The sequence below is a fragment of the Athene cunicularia genome, assembly GCF_003259725.1.
Source record: "Athene cunicularia isolate RWA chromosome 1 unlocalized genomic scaffold, athCun1 chr1_part2, whole genome shotgun sequence".
Taxonomy (NCBI): Eukaryota; Metazoa; Chordata; class Aves; order Strigiformes; family Strigidae; genus Athene; species Athene cunicularia.
In genome coordinates, this window is record NW_020799092.1 from 41572544 (window position 1) to 41591447 (window position 18904).

Here is an 18904-nt window from a genome sequence, read left to right on the forward strand (position 1 = left end):
GCCGCCAGGGTAAGCGCCGCCGGCGGCGCTCCCGCCCGGGGAGGCCGAGGGGCTGCCAGGGGTGTGCACGCCACGGTCCCCTGCGTGGGGGCCCCGCGCGTGGGGTGCCGAGGGGAAGCTGGCCCCCTTTGGGGTGGGCGTGCGGAGGTGACGCTTCAGTGGGCCGCTGTGTGGGGGTGACATCGGGCCCCATGGGGCAGCGGTGCTGGTCCCCTCTGCGTCTGCAGGCAGCGTCAGGCAGCGAGGGGGTCCCGCTGTGGGTGAGGTGGGAGCTGTGCCCCGAGCAGCCTGCAAAGGAGCCACGCTCGGGCCCCTGGCCCGGGTGGGGGTGCAGAGCTGTGCTTGCTGGGGGACCCAGTGGTGTGGTGGGGGGTGGGCAGGAACAGCCTCAAGGTGCCCTCACCCTGTCTGAGCCGCCCGCGTGGAGGGGTGTTTGGGGCCGGGGCGGCTGGCCCCACCGGGAGGCCATCATCCCTGCCCCAGCTGTCAGAGGTCTCGCCTTTGGGGTGAGGTGGTGACAGCGATGCAGGAGGGCAACCTTGGTCCTTTCCCGACTTTGCCCTGTCCACGGTGGGAGGTGATCTGGGTCAACAAAGTGAGCGTGACAGGGGGGTTACCCTTCCTCCATTGATGTCTCAGGGTGACCCTCGCTGGCTCTGTGGCTGAGGGTGCGGGTACAAGGCTGTAAATGATTGTACTAAGTTTCCATTATTTAAATAGGGATTTTGGATTCTGACGCTGACTACTTTCTACTTCAACGATTTGGATTTTAGTTCCTTCTTTTAGTTGCTGTTGTCAGGGGCAGTGTGGGTTCACTTTCTAACCCAGGGGTTTGGAGCAAACAATGGTTGTAATTCCTTTGAGAAAAATATACAGTGATGCCTCGTATTTAACAACAAGAAAAGCAACCACCAGGAAATCTTCCCTGCGATAGAAGAAAAAGAACTTGTAATTGGAGATGTTTGTTTATAAAATGGTGCTAAGTGTTTTGCAGCGTATTTACCAGGATTCCCATAAAAGTGTTCAGAGCTAAGCCTCATCCTGCAGAAAGTGCAGTTATAGTGGGTGTCACCTCTTGATCAGTTCCACTGATTTCTCTGACAGTCTCATAGATGTGGCCATGAGTGTGTGGTTTAAGTGACTTCCTGAATTGTCCCCTATGGCCTGATGCAGTTTCTGTGAAAGTTAGCAACTCCTATGAGCTTAGTGAGTTAAGTTAAACATAAAGTAAAAGTCCTTGTAGTTACTACTGTTACTTGCTGAGTGCCAGCATTGTTTATGTTTTTGAAGGCTGGCCCACCAATGCATTTTCCCTTGACAGCTGGCTCCAGCTGATACTTGAAATACATTATTAATAAAGGATTGGTTCTGAAGAAAAACTACCAGGAGTGTCTTATCTTTGCTCATCAATGACATACCCACGTTGCTTGCATCTGAGCTGATTGAATCTTGGAAGAAAATTTGGCTGTCAGTTACCTGACGAAACAGTAGTGCGTGCGGTGATTGCGCTGCAGTTTCTTTCACCTACTGTTTTGTGAAAAGTTGCTGACGTTGTCGAATCTGCAGTTTGTGTGAGAGAGGGAATCTTTCCGCTCAACTTTGCTGGAGAACTGAGGAGTGCAAAGTAAATGTGAAGTGGAAGATACCGGGAGAAATAGGAAGGTAGGCATGCTGATTGCAGTTGCGCCCTGGAGTTGCAGCTGTCACCTGGATTTTCAGTCCACTTCGGTCCACTCTTTGGTGGAATCTGTAGGCACTTGCTTTCCAGATTTTCCGTCTGTACTAGACCATCCTGAACTGTCAATTGCTTGGGTAAAGATATTTCAAGTTTGGAAAATGAAGGCTGTAATTAACACTATAATAGAAAATTGCGACACAGCAGTATTAATCTCTTGGAAGATAAGGTATTTACTTTTCTATAACTTAAAACCTGGTTTGAAACATATTCTGATTTCAAGCCCAGGCAGCCAGAGTAAGGCTGTGTCAGAGCCGTAACAATGTTTTATTCTTCAAGGCTGCTGCTCTGTACCTTGGATCTTTCAGGTAGGGAGACAACTTTGAGAATTACTGGCAAGTTATAAAGCATTAAGTAAATTTGTATTTAAGGACTAGCCTGCACTTAGTAAGCACTCCTAAACACAGTAATTTAAGGTGATGATAACCTCAGTTTGGAACTGAGATGTTACTGTCAGTTCAACGTTTTCCCACACCTGAAACAAAGACATTATTTTCTGAGTATTCTGGCAAATACACTTGTGTTTTGTGTCAGCTGAAATGGTGACTAACTCTAAAAAGATTTGAGTGAAATCCTGGCCTTACTGAAATCAAGACAAAACTCTGAGAGCATCAGTCTTTGCCTCATAGTGTTAGCTACTGACTCATACACCAGTTAGATTATGGTGAGGCTGCTTAGTGGTAAACTTTCTTAATAACTGTGGTAATTATGTTTTTCAGCATTACTGCCTGATTTCAGCAATGTCTTTTTTGGAAAGTATGATGGTGATAAAAAGTGGGATATTTTCTGTTAATGAAATGGTATTTAATATTTGTGATTTTCTTTATCCTAAACTGTGATCTCTAAAAATAGAAATTTATAGAAATTCAAATATAAGTTGTCATGGTAACCTATTGAGGGATAGTGCATGCACAAGATTATTCTAGCAAGACCATCCAGTGATGTTATATAAATAGTGGAACTAGTTTGTTGACAAGAAGGTTTACTTTTTTTGAGATTCTAAAAAAGAATTTCAACTTTTAGCATATGCAGTTTAGTATTCAGATAGCGACATCTACTAAACATGGTTTTTGTAAATATAAAATCCATGTATGTACAGTTGCTTTGAAACTTGCAATGCTTTTTGTTGTTTCTCAAGTTCAGGAGTTATGTCTGAATATTATTTCTGTTTTCATTTTACTTGTTGGATTTCATAGCCTGTGAAATGAAATTAAAGGGTACAGTAGTACTCTTTTTCACTCCAGGCTTAATAGAACAACTGTTCACAAACTGCTACTTGACAAAATGCCATTAATTATGTAGATACGGAAAGCTACGGGTTTATGACACTGTGGAAAAGCATGGGGCAACTAAATCTTTCTGTGCGTTGGCTTAAGCGTCTGTGAAACAGGCACTTACCTGATTCCTATCTAAATCAAACATGTATTGTGAGTTTTGCTACTTAATACCTGTAAATGATTTTGATATCCTTTGATGGCTCATAAATGCAAAGCACTCCTTATGCTTTATTAAAGTGCAAAGATGCATCTAAATAGTTTGTAAGAAAGTACAAGAGGTGTAATTAAGCACTGAGTTTAGAAGAGTGTCTGCAGATGCCCAGCAGGACCTAGTTGGTGCTAGTCTCAGATATCATATTTCAAATTAAGCTTTAAAGGCATTTTACTTTTGAATAATAGTTGAGACATGATGCTGTTTAAAGAAGTAATTAGTATTTGTTACTGATTTTTCCTAAGTATTATGGATTACTCATGTACTTAATACAGGAACTCAAAAATGTCCCTGGCATTCACAAAGTTCATAGCTATGTATCCTTCACTTTTCTGAGAAGACTGTAAATCTGTTCGTGGATAAGGGGAGAGCACCTGCTCAGCAGTAGCAGGAGCTGGCATGGCCCAGGGCACTGGAGCAGGTGCTGCCTGCAACACCCTTGCCATTTTCGGCAGCTGAAGGCAAATTACACAACCCCTATGCTGTACAGCCTTTATCTGTAGGAAAGATCATAACTGGTTTGCAAGGGAAGGATAAAAACTAATTATCAAGTATTTATAAAGTTGGATATAAGTAAGTATTCACTGAAATGCAAATAAAACCACAAAATCCTTGCGGTCTAGGCATCAAGAAACTTATGCCTTGCAAGTGTTCTTAAAAATACAGATCTTATGCTGCTTCATCATAAGATGAGGAGCTGGACTTGAGCAATGAGTGGTATTTTTGGGTGGAAATATGAAGTTCCCATCTACTGCTTTACATGAAGTTATGGTGTCAGAGACTCCTTTCAGTGTCCTGTAATGTTTACGCCGGCTTTGAACATTCGGTGGGGTTGGTTGTAGGAAGAATCGGCTGAAATGAGTGAGATGAGAGAGGGAGAAAATGTGATTTTATAGACCCCCTTGAAAAGCTAAAGCCACAGAAATCGTATTGGAGAGCATTCTTGTCAAAGATAATTTATGTCTTTATTTGGTGGCTTGCTTATGTTTTTTCCAGGTATTTAGAGACTTGTCATGTACTGTGGTGAATGACTGGAGTGTGTTATATTTTTAGGCTTTGGCTCTTTGTGATGCAAGACAGTTTTTATTTTTGGTGAAAGCAATGCTGCTGGGATAGTCTCTCATACTGTGAATGGAGTGGTGAAGATAGGTTAATCTCATAATATATGTTTGTAGATTAATAGTGAATAGCAAAGTTCATTTGATTTCTTAACAAATAGAAAGGCCCATTAACTTATTAAGTGGAAATCTTTACTTGCTTTTATTCAACAAGGAAAGCAAGTATATGTTAGATTTTACTACTTAATAATTTTTGAGGTATGCAGACACCTTCTTTCTGAAAATGATACAAAGAAAATAGTAAAGGTTGATAAACTGCAAAGAGAGTATTCCTTTTGCCATGCTGGTAACCAAAGTGCTGAATTTATTTTCAAGTGGGAAAAGAAGCAGTTAGATGAAATCGGTGAAAACCAGTCATTCTGCTTGAAGCATTTAGCCTGCAGGAGCTGTCATTTATAAAGAAACAGCAAGATCTGTTCCTAATAACAGAAATCATAATGCATCACTGTTACAGATATTCATACACTCTGTAGCTTCATGTATACATGGGCTGAGTAAATTGCATTGTAAGTAATTTTTATTAATTTACTTCTGGCATGCTGGCTTTTAGAAATCTTAATTGGGAACTGTAGCTTAATACATTATATATTCAACATAAACTGGCTTGATCTACCTTAAGTGTAGATGGTCTCTGATGGTACTGACATATCAGTGAGGTAAAATCAGCAAGATTTCTGCCTCCCGAACTTCTGTCTTTTCCTCTACAGCTGTTCTGCCTGATGCTGCTAGTGTTTCCATGGAAACAAGCCAGCTCTTGGCTTCCTCTTCCCATTGAAAACAGCCTTCTCGCTGTCACTTATTCATCTGGGAAAATCATTTTGTCATGGCTCTGACATAAATACCACAGAGATGATCTGTCCTATCATTTCAAAAATAGGTGCTGTTACGTATGCGCACATGCATACAGCCTGATTCGTCTTCCAAAACGGCTCTAAAATAATTCAGTTAATGGACTTAGTCTGAATTTGCTTTGGTGTAACTGGAAGTGGAAATTAGCTTAACATACACAGACCGAGACAATAACGGTGTGAGAAGTATTTTTGGTTGAGAGATCTGGCAGACCATGTTCCTGTCCTGTATGTAGTTAACACACAATGTGCTATCTGTCATGTTCGTTTATGGTGGTGAAATTTTTAAGTGGTTTCCTTAGGGGATGAGAATTTATCTTCACACTGATTAAGACGGTGGTGGGAGGAATAGCTCACAACTTCTGGTGAAAATTGTATAGGTTTCAGTGAGATATCAGATGAGATATCAATTATCATGCCATTGGCATGTGATACAGTCAGGATACAAAAGAAGTGATGTAAGAAAACCGGTATCTTCCAGGTCCCTATATTGTTAAATATGTGTCTGATACTTAGTCCAAGGTAAATGTGTCAATCTGTACTCTGTGAAGAAGTCAGCATTTTTGCTTGTTACAGTGAATTTGTGTTGAGTCATAAATCAGAGAAGTTCAGAACTCAGACTAATCCCAAATCCTTGATTAGTTTACTTCACTGTAGGAACTTCAAGATATTTTAAAGGAAGTTTGTCTAAAACTTGCTTGTCCTTTTCCACTTCAGTAATCATTGGGAGAAAGTGACTGTTCTCTTCTTACGAAGTTACCTTGCAATTGGGGTAGAAGGATCAGAGAAGAGGAAAGGAGTTCATGTATAAATGTTTAATATTTTAATAATCTCTTAAGAAGTGCTGTCCAGTAGTTTTAAGATGGAAGAGACAAGTTCTTTTCATTACCAAGTGCTGTTTCAGTGCTGTTCATTTCTCCAGAGACGATTCCTGCTTGTCCTGCACTTCATTCTCTTGGCTCATCTTGGGGAAACACAGTTTCCTTCAGCCACAACTGGGAAGAATGGGTTTATGCTCTCTATATTTAGCACCCGATGGGGATAGTCTGTTCCCTTTTAATTCTCTTTGTCTTTAGACCTCACTTCTGGCAGTGTGGTTTACATAAACTTATTGATTCAGTGTAGAAACTTTTGGGGGTTTATGTAGATTTGTATTTTTTTTTTTTTTTGTACTGTGAGTAAAGTACTTGGGCAAATAAAATATAGATATGGTAGTCAAACTATTGGTTATCATACTGCTTAGTATATTTCTTATAGTGATACAGTTCCTTTACACACACTTCTTGCACAAGAACACACCCGTTCCAGTAGAATTAGTAATTGCATAGGAATAAAAAAATGTTTTTAAAGCAATGCTAAGCAAGGCTATTTAGGAATTTTATGTGGAGAGTGAATAGCGTAGCTACGTTCACTCTTACTGATGTGTACTGTTATTTTCAAAGAGCCTTTCTCCTCGTGCAAGGGCTGAAACAAGGGTATTTCACACAGAAATAAATTTAAGGTGGTGAACACAATATACAATTGTGGAAATATGTACAGACATACTAATATAAACTTAGCACTGACAATATTTATCAACATGATAAAAGGGGTTCAGGTTGTAGCGATGACCTGGTACGTTTTCTTCCCTATCCTGACATACACATCTGTATATGTTGATATAAGTAAATGGTAATTTTTTTCAGAGAGCTGTAGAAATAGCTGTAGAGAACAAACACGAAATCACACTTTTTTCCTCTTTTGTTTTTTTAGTTCTACAAATGTGTTTAATTAACATCTTTGTTGATACTTTATGATGACTAAAGCACTTCTGAAGAAAAAACTCCACTTCCATCTGTTAATCAGTAGTGTTAAAAATAGAATGCCATCTAATGACATGAAATACATTTTCTTGTGATTTGTGATATGCTTTACAGAAATTTTGACTGAAGTGGTGACTTGAAGCCAAATTATCCAATTATATATTATAACCATGGGTTGTTTCCATCCCCCTGCCTTTAAATTGAAAATTCTGAGATGTTGCCGTGATTTTGGTCTTTATACCAGTCAGTTAATTATTGCAGTGGTGTAATAATTCAGTCCTTTCTTACTACAGACAGCTTTTAGTAGTTCCTTAGTGTTTCTAGCTGAACCTTAGATATTGGATCTTTGATATGCTCCTGCAAAATGCTGTAAACTGAGAACAGTCTTTTACCCTGGTGATAAATAATGTGAAAAAGTTCATTAATATGCATTAAATATCCCACACAATACCATCTATTCTTATTTCTGAAAGTATGTAGTTTCTATAGTATTTACATTTTCATTAGTGTATAGCATACAAAATGTTTTACTGTGCCTAGTCTTTGAAAACGGTAAAATATCCATTGAAATTTGTGGGTTTGGTTCTGATAATTTGTAGAGCACTAGCTTTATAGCAGTAGTCTTCTTTTTAACGGTTTAATACTTATCCTAAGAGAAATAATTCTTCTTTAGGAATGACTTCCACCATGTTAAAATGCTTGCTTTGATAAAAGCACAAGGCTACTTTGATACTAGGGGTATGATAGTACGTGCAGTTTCAGAGCAGCAGAAATCAAATGCTGAAACTCAATTAATGGCTGAGAAAATTATTTTTTCAGTGAATTGTGTTGGAGAAAATGAAGTCAGTAGAGTGAAAAAGAGGGCTGCAGAACAGTGCTGTGGAATAGTGTGTACACGTTGTTGCAGTCATGAGGAGCGCAGTCTGAGTTCCTGACAATTTTGCGAGGGGACTGCGCGGGTGCCTGCCGCAGCGCTGAGTGAGAGTGTTTAACCATCCCCAATGGCATCCTGCTGGCGGGTGCTCATAAGTAGAGGGAAGAATAATGTCTTCTAATCATATTTCTGTTGGCCTACTTCATTTCTCAGTTCATAAATGTTCACAAAATATATTAGGCTTTTATATGCTGTTGACTGTAAGATTGAGGGTAATCAAGTATGTAGTAATTGGTATTTTACATAAAGTCTGTGCAATAACAAATCTTCGATTTTTAATTTTTTTTTTTTTAAGCAGTGGTAAAAATTATTACAGGACTATATAAAGGCTGTTTTTGAAGTATACAAATGTGTGGGTATAAACTTCTTTTAGTTCTTAGACAATACCAAAGGAGATGTTCTCGTTAGTTCTTATTTTTACCTAAGTATTAAAAAATCCTCTGTACTTTTCAAATGAGCTGTCTATTTTATCTTCTTCAATTGGTAATCCTTTACCAATATGAATGGCAATTATTTTTAATAATTGGTTTCAGGAGCATCTTAATTTTCACAGAATGATGATTGTTAGGAGATGAAAAGTTAATGTAGATCTTTTTTTTATATCATCCCAAGTGTTATTCAGGTTTTTTTTCCTGACAGGAATTTTGCAGTATTCTAAATTTAATCCAGACATGGTTTGCAGAAGAACTTTATTTGTCTTTCTGGTTTCTGATCACATTTGGGAATGGAGTTTTCCTGCATTTTCAATTCTAGGTCTGATATCTACCTTCAGTTTTCCATTTGAATTTTAGAATATAAGTGATGTACAAACACATCTGGATTTAATCTTGAACATTCTTGCATTAGTCTGGGAAATTATTTAAACAAATTATAAAAAAACTCAGTGGGAAATAAGTTTTGGCGCTCTGCAGCTTCCTGACAGAGGGGAAACGGAGAGGGAGGTGCTGATCTTTTCTCCCTGGGATCCAGTGACAGTACACGTGGGAATGGTTCAAAACAGTACCAGGGGAGGTTTAAGATGGAGATTAGGAAGCATTTCTTTACCAAGAGGGTGGTCAAACAGTAAAGAGGCTTCTTAGAGAGGTGGTTGAGGCCTCAAGCCTGTCACTGTTTAAGAGGCATTTGGACAAGGCCCTTAATAACATGCTTTAACTTGGTCAGCCCTGAATTGGTCAGGCTGTTGGAGTAGATGATCATTGTAGGTCCCTTCCAACTGAAATAATCTCTTGTATTCTAAATAAATAAGTCCTGGTCTTCCAACCTCTTTTCCCTTACAATAAAAAACGAAGTCCTTTTACTTAATAATTATAATCATTCATTTTTTCATGGTTTAAAAAATAAAGTGTATATAGTAATATGGCATATAATGAATGACATCAACAGCTCTGTTTTGGGTAGGAATCAAGCGGGGTAGGAATTTGGCACAGGTATTGAATATCAGCTCTGCTGTATAACTCACTGTCTCTTCATTGTCTCTTAATACTTTATGTTAAACAAAGTGATTTAAAAACATTAGGCATCTTTGTCCTTTGGCCAGTGAATTTTATTACTGGGTATATTTGAGGGTATTGGAATATAGTTTTAAGTTTGAGGACTGGGGCTTTTGACAGCAGAAATGAGTTATTTTCCTGCTTGCCTAGGTGATAAACCTGTGCAGCTTGGAGAAAGGAATGGTCATGTTTGTCATTTGTTTCCAAAACAGGCATGTGAAGCTGATGTTGCAGTGACCTGTGAATGGTCAACAAAATCGGTTTGATGCATTGCAGCTATAGGGTCTCCTTGGTTAGTCATTGCACATTTTAGGCTGGTGCTTTGGTAGCAGAACAAATGAGCTGGGGGAATTAAAAAGGAAAAAAATATTTGATAAAAGGGGAAATTACATCTTGGTGAAAAATGAGCCATTCTAGACCGAAGCAAAGAATGTATTTTCATTGTTTTGGTTTATCACAATATAATCAGCTAAACCTTAAAACTGGCAAAGGCATTTTGTGTTGCATGTCTGGGGTTTTTTGAGTGATGTTTGTTGCTTTAAGGATGGAAGATGTTAGTTTTCTTTGAACTGCATGTTTATCTACTTCTTGTTGCAGTTGCTACTCCCATAATCTTAAAGTGAGAAGGGAGCTTTGATCTTTTCAAAATGAATTCCCTAATGACTAGGTTTCCCATTTTGGAAACAGCTACTGTTAGGTAGGTTCAGTCTTGCAGCCGGTCTCCACCTCAATTCAGGAGCTGTGACAGCAGCGATGTCTCTCAGAACTATCTCCTGAGGCTCTCGCTGTTGGTTCTTAGCTGTTTTCTCACTTTTCAGCCCCAGCACGTTGCATTCAGTATCTTGTGCTGTTGCTGATCTGATGACGGGCTATTCCAATACTTCTGATTCAATCCCTTTTCCAGTGCTTTTGTAATAAAATTAACTGTTCTGCTATGTTTGAGGGACAATGATAGCTATAGATAGCTCTCTACTGTTAATACTACCTTTAGTAGCAGTGTTAGCTTTTCTTTGAATGCATGACGGCATGCATCACTTGCTGAATTGAAAACCCTGCGAAATTTCAATGATATTGTATTTTCAGCAATTTAAAGACATGTAAATTCAGTATTCTGTAGCAGAAAAGTACCCATTAATCTCTAGAGAAGTGCAAAAGTAGTTCATGTTGGGTTTGTATTTCATTACAGCAGCTTACCTTGCACTGCTGTCCTGACAGATTCATGAGATAAAGGCAATCCTCTTTGAAATAATGCCTGCTTTTGTTCAAATATCAATAGCTAACTTTCTAAAATAGCGCGAGGAAAACTATTAAACTTCTGTCGTGCTGCTACTGTTTGTGTACTCCTTGAAAATATAGATCAGGAGGTGTGTATTAGTAATTATAATGAACAAACTTTGCAAATCTTATTTTGTTTGTTTACTGGAAATGCAATTTTAAAACAACAAGGTAATTGTTACAGTTGTCTAATCATACTGTCAGTAAAATGCTGCCTCAGAAACCCAAGCCTTGACTCTGGGTGGGAAAATCTTGGCAATAGTGGAGGCTGAAGGAAAACGTGTGACCTAAATTTTTCATTGCAGTTCTACCTACCATTCAGACAAGTACGGTGTGACATCTGTGTGCACTGCAGAAACAGGGGTGAAGCGTAAGTCTGAGACAAGGCGGAACATTTGTTGTCCTAGTGCTTTCAAACTTAAGATGGAGTTTTTATCCATATGTATGAATATGGAATCAGATATTTTTGTGTGTATATGTATGTATATGCACACACACATATACATTTCTAAGCAAATGCATATATTGGTGTTCCTAACCTGTAAGTATGATAGCAAAGAAGATTGTTTTCTTTTTTTATTGCATTTGTCCTTGAAGATTTTCATGAAGAAGACTGCATCCCAGATCTCATGACTTAATTCAGTGTTCTTACTTTTACTTGTTTAATTCAGCTCCTAGCTATAAGTTTAAGTAGAGTTTTGTGGACTGTCTGAATATTTTGCTTTATTAGGCTATGACAGATCTATCTTACTGCATATACATATATATTACTGTGATGGCTTACACTGTTTTATTAATCATATTTGATGGTAGAAGTAATGTTCCATTCTTTATAAATTTTATCTCATTAAACGCGGAGAAACCTGAAGCAGTTATATACCTAAAGAAATCTTGTTTTCTGTGAATGTAAATATTATGGGCGACTCTCACAATCAATTAAACTTTTTCCTGCACTTGGCATGATATGAAATTTCCTTTGAGTGAAGAAGTTCTGAACTCATTTTACATTTTTTTCTCACTGAAGGTTTTGGATCTCTCTGTCTAAATGGGCCACTTACAGTCCTGTAGAAATTTAATTGGTTTCAAAATCTCTATCCTTTAGTCTAACTTTGTTATAAATCACCAGCTGGTTCAGAGTTCTTAGGTGAGGGACTGGTAAGGCTTTTTTTTTTTTTTTTTAAAAAAAACCCCCAAAACTCAAACCAAATCAACCAACCAAAACAAGATAAAATTGCTTTGCACTTGGAGGTCTTGACAACTTCAGTGCTTTCTTGAGAAAAGGTGACTTATATTTACACTTGTTACATCAGGAAGCATACCTGCTGAAGTAATTGGAACTCAGGAATAGGTTAAAAGAGCAAGCAGAGGCTAAAGGGCTGTTGTGACTGGGAGGAGGACTGACCAATATAAAGAAATCCTTCCACATGTGAGAGCTCTGCCTTTTGTGCAACGAATACTAAATCAAGATGGAAATTGTCTTACAGTGTTTTGTGCAGTCACTACTGCATTATGACATGCATTGTGTCATTTACAATACACTTAATCATTTCAAAGCAAACCAATATTTTATGGTGTCCATTTTATGAAAACCACATATAAAACACAAACAAGGAGACTATTCTTTCTACGACTTTCTTTCAAACATCCTAATACAAATAATTATACTGCTTTTAATTTTTTTAAATTATAGAATTAGATTGCTTTTATATATACACAGAATGGCTCAAAAACCTATAAAAAGGACAAGTTCTTCCAGTAAATTGTCTAGAATTGTGCTAGAACCCTACTGATTTTTATACTGTAAAAACCTGTACATTCTTTATACTATTTTACAAGACATTTTAAGAAAATCATGTCTCCCAAGGATGCAGATTTCCCTTCTTCAGCTGTTGGTAAAGGAATATATTAAATACAATTATATTTGGCAATAATTGTTATCAAGTTATGTTGATAACACATGCCATAATTTTTCATCTGTGAAGTGTTGCAACCTGTTTTATTATTAATTTATCTGTATTTTTTTCATGTAGTTATTTTTTTAGAAGGGGGAATCAGTTCAAGCCAAGTTCATACATCTCTGCTTCTTCTGAGGAATACTGAATAAAGAGAAACACAAAATCAACAGTTAAGCAGAAGATGCAAAAAGTCATAGCACGGTGGAAGTTGTGGATGTTGTAGGGACTGTGTTATGATAAACTCATTTGGTCAGGCTAGAAGGGACATGGAGAGTGAAGAGGGCTCAGTGATTAAAGTGCTATCAGGGCTTATGTCTTTGCTGGGCTGTGACATCTTCTGTGGTTCACCCCGTCTGCAAACTGGGAAGGTACAAATGTTCTCTTACCTTAGAAAATAAAAAAATAACAAAAAAAATTATACAGCACTCAAATAATGGAGAAAAAAAAAAAAGGGAAATTGCATTTTAGTTGGTGACTGTCAAATATAGTGCAAAGGAGAGCTTAGGTACTTTTTAAAGAGGTTGGGGATTGTTGGCTGTTTTCTGTGCCCAAAGATTTAAGCATACATAATCATTTCATGGTCTTTTTTTTTTTTTTTTTTTCCTCCATTTAGTGGATCTGTGGTGGGAGTAAACTGTGACTGTAGTCATTTGGATATATACAGTATTGAGTATAAGAGGAAATCCTCATAATATATTGATAATTTTGTTTGCAGAGCGGAGTTGGAAGAGTGTATTCAGAAGGGGAAGCACATAGCCCACACGCGAACAATAGGGAAAATAAACCAATTTTGAATTCAGTAAGAAAATGTCCATTTTGTGAACCGGCTGAGGCAGGGTCTACATGGGGGAGAAGACTCTTCAGTCACCTTTGTAAAAATTGCTTTGTAGGATGTGAACACAAGGAGCTTGAATTAAGGTGTAGTTTGTGACAGATATAGTCAAAGTTTTTCCTCCAAAACTTACCATTAGACTTTCTGAAATAAAAAGGTCCCCAGATTGCTGAATGTTTGCAAACACATTTGGTGTTTGTCTGTGCAGTTAAATTCTGACACAACGGAGTAGAGCGTCTTAAAATGAGAAATACTGGTCAATCTTTACCGTTGATTTTGCTACCAATTTGATCTGCAGAATATTAGAACGATTGTTAAATAATTTCAGTGATCTCTTGTAGATTCTTGGTTGTGTTCTGTAGCTGTTTTTGAAGTGTAGATTGACAGTGAGCTTTAGCCACCAGATACAGGGGGAATGGTTGAGCTTGCAGGTTGTACTTCTAGGGTATACATTTTATGAGACTTTTTTCAAAAAAAAGAAAAAAAGGGCAAGATCCCAAAGGAATGCCGAATGTGAGCAATGCTTACGGTAGCCCTTTTGTATTTCAGGAGCATTTGCATTGGTTAATGAAAGCTACTTGCTATTCTTTGCTGCTTTTTAATGTTAATTAGTTGTGCTCAACTGTACAGATGATCAGAATTAGCTAAGCACATGACAGTGTTATAACTGAGTTACTGTAAATTTTGGTAAGAGATTTTTCCAAAGGAATAGGTTATTATACCTGTTGCTTAATTCTGGAGTAACGCCCATCTTTGTGTACTGCTGCTCATGTACAAGAACTCTAGCTGTGAGTTCTCCCTCTATAGATGAGTGATTTATTCCGTTACAGGTGAATGCATTTTCATGAGTAAGATGTTAACAGTTTATTGTGAAACAAAGCCAAACATCTTGAGAACTTGATGAGAAACCTAAATTGTTCTGTTAGGTGGAAGCCATGAAGAGCAACAGCATTGGCATCAAAATCATTGAAGTGTTTTGAAGATCTGCCTTTATAGATCCCTAGGGGCACCAACAATGTTAGTTTGTTTTTTCACTTTTCCCCCGTAAACACACCTTCCCAGTTCAGCATTACATTACTTTTACATGTCAGTGAAGCTTTACTGAATTATTACATGAAATTCATTAATAGTTTAACTGCTGTGTATCTGTGCTGGAAAAAAAACCATCTAGCTATATCTGGCCAAGATTTGAAAATGTGCTTGAAGCATGTGATGATGTTGGCTGAATTAATTTCAGAAGACAGCAGTTGACAAGTGTTAAGTCTGCTGTGATAGCGGTCAGACAAGCAATTTCTTCATACGGTTAACTGCTTTGGAAAAAAATAAACGATAAAAAATAAACAAGTGAGCTCAGTTTATTTTTCTACCTGAAATGATCATTGCTTGTAGTCTTGAGAGGAGAAAGCTGCATTTTTGGTACTTCTCCGAGGCTTCTGAGGTTTGAAAAATTCTTTTCTGGTGTGTTGCTAATAGCTGCATAAGGCAGGGCTGGATTTCAGTATCATTCCTTACACAGAATAATGTCTGATCTTGAAGTAATATACAAGATTTTATTTAAAATTAATTGCACATTCCCAAGAAATAAAGCAAATGTAAAGTATTTAGTAAGAGAAAGTTTTACAGCTTCATAAGTCTGCCGCATATGCTTTCTCTTCTGCACAAGTACCATGCTGATGCTTGCATGGTTCTGTATTTGACAAAGCTGTTTCTGAACCAGGAGTGTAGGACAGATCTTGTTTCATGTTCCCATGTAACTTTAAAAAACAAACCTTCCATTACAGGAGTTTAGCATGAAAAAATAGTTCCTGTATTCCTAGTAGTAACTGCAAATTGTTGGCATGGGTAACTAGTTTGGCCCTGGAAAAACTGCAAGCTGGTAGCCAGGATAATGAGCTGCAGTGCTTTTTAATCTGAATTTGACACTAGATGTTAAGAAGATCTTCCTTCACTGCTGTGATATTTATTAGAGTGAAAATCCTAATATCTTAAAATACTTTGAAGGCTTACCATGCTAAATACTCACCTTGCTTTTTTTAAAGAGTGGAATTCATAGTAATGTTTTTTCCAAATCAAGGGTATTTGTGTTTAAAAGAAGGACAGTATACTCCCTGCATTAGTTTGGCAATCTCAGAATCAGAAAAGGATTTCCTAGAATATTCAGGGAATCCTGGGCAAACTGAGCATTGGTAAGTTGATAAGCTAAGTGTGCTAGAGGATTTGAGTGTTCCTATATATAGGAAACCAAACTGAAAAAAATACATTAAGACCTTGAGGAGAGAGGAAAAAGCTAATCAGGAGTTGCTGAAGAAAAATGATATATTTGAAATGGCAATTAAATAAATAGAAAGGCCAAGGGAGAGAAGAAAAAAAGGGCTGGAGAGAGAAAAGAAAAGGGCTGTTGGGGAGGGTTTTTTTGTTTGAAGACCACAAAGTATGTAAAGCTCAGGAAATTAGGTACTGGTGTCCTGAAATGTAGGTTGTGTTGGGTATAGTTGCTTCTGGATTTGTTTTATTCTGCTGGATAGGGAAGAAAAAATACGTTTATAGTGTTGTAGGGTGAAAATATTTTCGTTTATCACACTCCTTGGGAACTCTTCAACTGATTATAATAAAGTATTGGTGGGGGGAATGGAAAGAAGGAGGACGGGAAGAAGCCTCAATGCCCATTCATACAGAGCTACACAATATATAAAATCTCTCAGTTTGCCATGAATCTTTCTGAAGCTGTATCCAAATGGCAGAAATTCAGTGTACCTGCATAAGTTTCAGAGTGTGATCCTGTACATGCATTTGCTTTTCCTTTATTCAGTCAGTAGCTCACACTCCTGACACTGTGCTTGTGCTTAACCTCTCTGTCAAGTGGTGCTTGTTCTGCAGCCTTCATAGCTTTATAGATAGGAGATTTTGAAGTTTAAATGCCTAGAAATATGTGACATAAATGACAATTGAGATGTAACTGTTAGACAAAACACCTAGAGTTAAGTATGTACCCATAAGTACCAATGTTATGAATATTGTAATACGGTGATTTTCAAGAAAACTAAACACTGTTTTTTCCCAGTTCATAGGAAAGTGAAAAATAAGTAATGTTAAAGAGAAAAAGCTACTCAGATAAATGTTTAATACTTGAAATACAGGAAAACCACTAAGTAGCATAGAGATTTGTTTATTTCTAGCTCATAATTTTTTTGCAAAATAGCCTTGAATAAAATTATCCTAAGGGGGGGGCTATACTATACATTCTGAAATGACATACTCAAATCAAGGCTTTTTCTCCATCTCAAAACCTTCTTTAGGGCTGTTGTTGGAAGAACACAACAGTAAGAAAGTATCCTGATAAGGTTTTTGAGAAACCTCAAATACCAGGTGATTCTTCTACTTTTTTAAACAGAACATTTAAAAGTTATTGGAGGCTAAGAAAAATAGGTGAGCTGTAGTCCATTGTGGAGTACTCTTCTGCAAAAGGTACATTTATGTGATATCAACCAGGAGTGGTTTCTGTTCTTTTAGGAGAGAACCACAAAATACAGTGTCAAGAATGGCTAACGTCTTGCTCTGCAGAGAATAGGTGAAGACAACTCTAAACGATGGGGTGGAACTTCTAAAAGATTATGTCATTTTTTTCTGTATTTCCTGGTGCAGGGATTCCCCCTCCTTTAATAGGGGAAAGTAGGAATAAATGAGAAGCTTAATAAACATGTTTCCTAAGCTCTTATTCCTTCTTTGATCTTATCTCATACTTTTCTGTGGTCAACTGGGAATGTCTAGAAGAAACTGTTCAAGAAACCGCTTTAAAATTTTTTGTTTCCTGCACAATGGAAAGTACTATTCTGTCAGCCATTGTCTAGAATACAGGAATGTGATGACCTCTGGAGTCCTAGGCTTGAGCTAATTCCTTATTTTTAGTGTCTTAAAAGCTATCCAAAGCTTTGTAGTATAGTCCTTTTTATTAGATTTGGGGGGTGGGGGTGGGGGGTGGTTTTTTGTGGTAGATTTATATTGTGGAAATAAATATGTTTTTGTGATATGTAGTATTTATGAGTTATAATGTATTTTTGTGCTCACAGCAATGAAGATAGGTGGTTTGCTTCATCATTCACTTAATGTGCCTCTCTGTAATTCTGATACTGGTTAAAGAAGTCATGCTTGTAAGTAATGTAGAACTGGAAGTCCTTTGCTTGGCTGTAGGAGTCTTACATTATTTTTGGGGGGGAATTTCAGAGTGAGCTGTTTCTGCTATGGATTAATATGATAAAAAAGTGGAATCATTGTCCTTGACTGTGTCATCAATTTTCTGTCTTTAAAGATAGCGCTGTTAATGCTATTAGCTAATGTTAGTTTCGTATGAATGAGAGACAAAAATGAGCAGAAGAACATATGACTTCAAATAACATGAAATACTGTTTTGCTTGACCTCTTAGGATACATTTTTATTACTGAGTTTAGGAGACTTTATATCTATTCAATTAAGATGAAGACTCAGAAAGGCAGAGGAAGAGCAGTGAAAATTGAAAAAGGAAGCTTGGAGATTTGTGGTACCTCTTTTCCTGAACTATAAATGATGGAAATGAAAGTGTCAGACAGTCTTGATAAACTGCTTTGAGTTCCTAGTCGGACCACTTTATGAAAATTTGTATTATTTTAAAACAAACAGGAAGAGATAGAACAACCAAACACATGAAAATTGGTATATGTGAGTGATGATTTTATGTTATCTTTTATCAGAGGTTGGCTTTGGAATGTCTTATTGGTAACTGTGTAGAAAGGAAGACTGCCTAGATATGAATAATGAGAGATAGTTCTAGTTCTGCATTAAATTTAGATTTTTCTTAGCCTTTTTTTATTCAGGTATATGAATCATCATCATCCTTGTTTCATAAATTTGTTAATTTTTAGGAGAAAGCTAATTTTCCTTTTGTTATTTCCTTTTTTTTCTAATTCATTTGTCTTTCCTCTTTGTTTTTTTCCTAGTTATTTTTTCTTACCACTTGAGGACTTTCTAAATTTAAGTAACCTATTGCTCCTCTGTAGAAAGATTCATCATCAAGGCTCCATTCCATGTGTGGATCTTTACAGCTGTAGAGCTAGTGGTACATCTCATGAGCTCAGATATCTGATCCTGCAAAACAGAATACATGGGCGGAGTCCATACACTTTTTTCCCCTTTTTGTGAGTAATATATAAAAAAAATAAATAGATCTATAGACTCACAGCTCAGTACTATTAAATATAATGAACAATATTCTTCTTTTTTCAAACATGGTTAGACTTATAAACTTAAAACTGGAGGGAGAACTGCCTCAACTTTTTTTATCCTATCTGCAGAACCATTATATCCCTATTACAGAATCCTCTACACAATTTCTGCTTGAAAAGTTCTCAAATAGCACCTAAAATTAATAATCTAAGTTCCCCATCTTCTTTAAT

At 37.3% G+C, this 18904-nt stretch overlaps 1 protein-coding gene across 9 annotated transcripts in view; it reads left to right on the forward strand.

Annotated features, from left to right (window-relative positions):
* Window positions 1–369: 369 nt before the first annotated feature.
* KCNC2 (potassium voltage-gated channel subfamily C member 2) overlaps window positions 370–18904 on the forward strand; it is a 101088-nt gene continuing 82553 nt past the window's right edge. For 4 of the 9 annotated variants that reach the window (XM_026867346.1, XM_026867378.1, XM_026867436.1 and 1 more), the window contains exon 1: window positions 372–595. In XM_026867346.1, coding sequence (XP_026723147.1) covers window positions 524–595 — 72 coding nt within the window. In that variant the 5' untranslated portion in view covers window positions 372–523. Of the gene's footprint in view, window positions 596–18904 lie in introns of all 9 variants that reach the window. The other 5 variants (XM_026867432.1, XM_026867423.1, XM_026867400.1 and 2 more) reach the window with 3 other exon arrangements.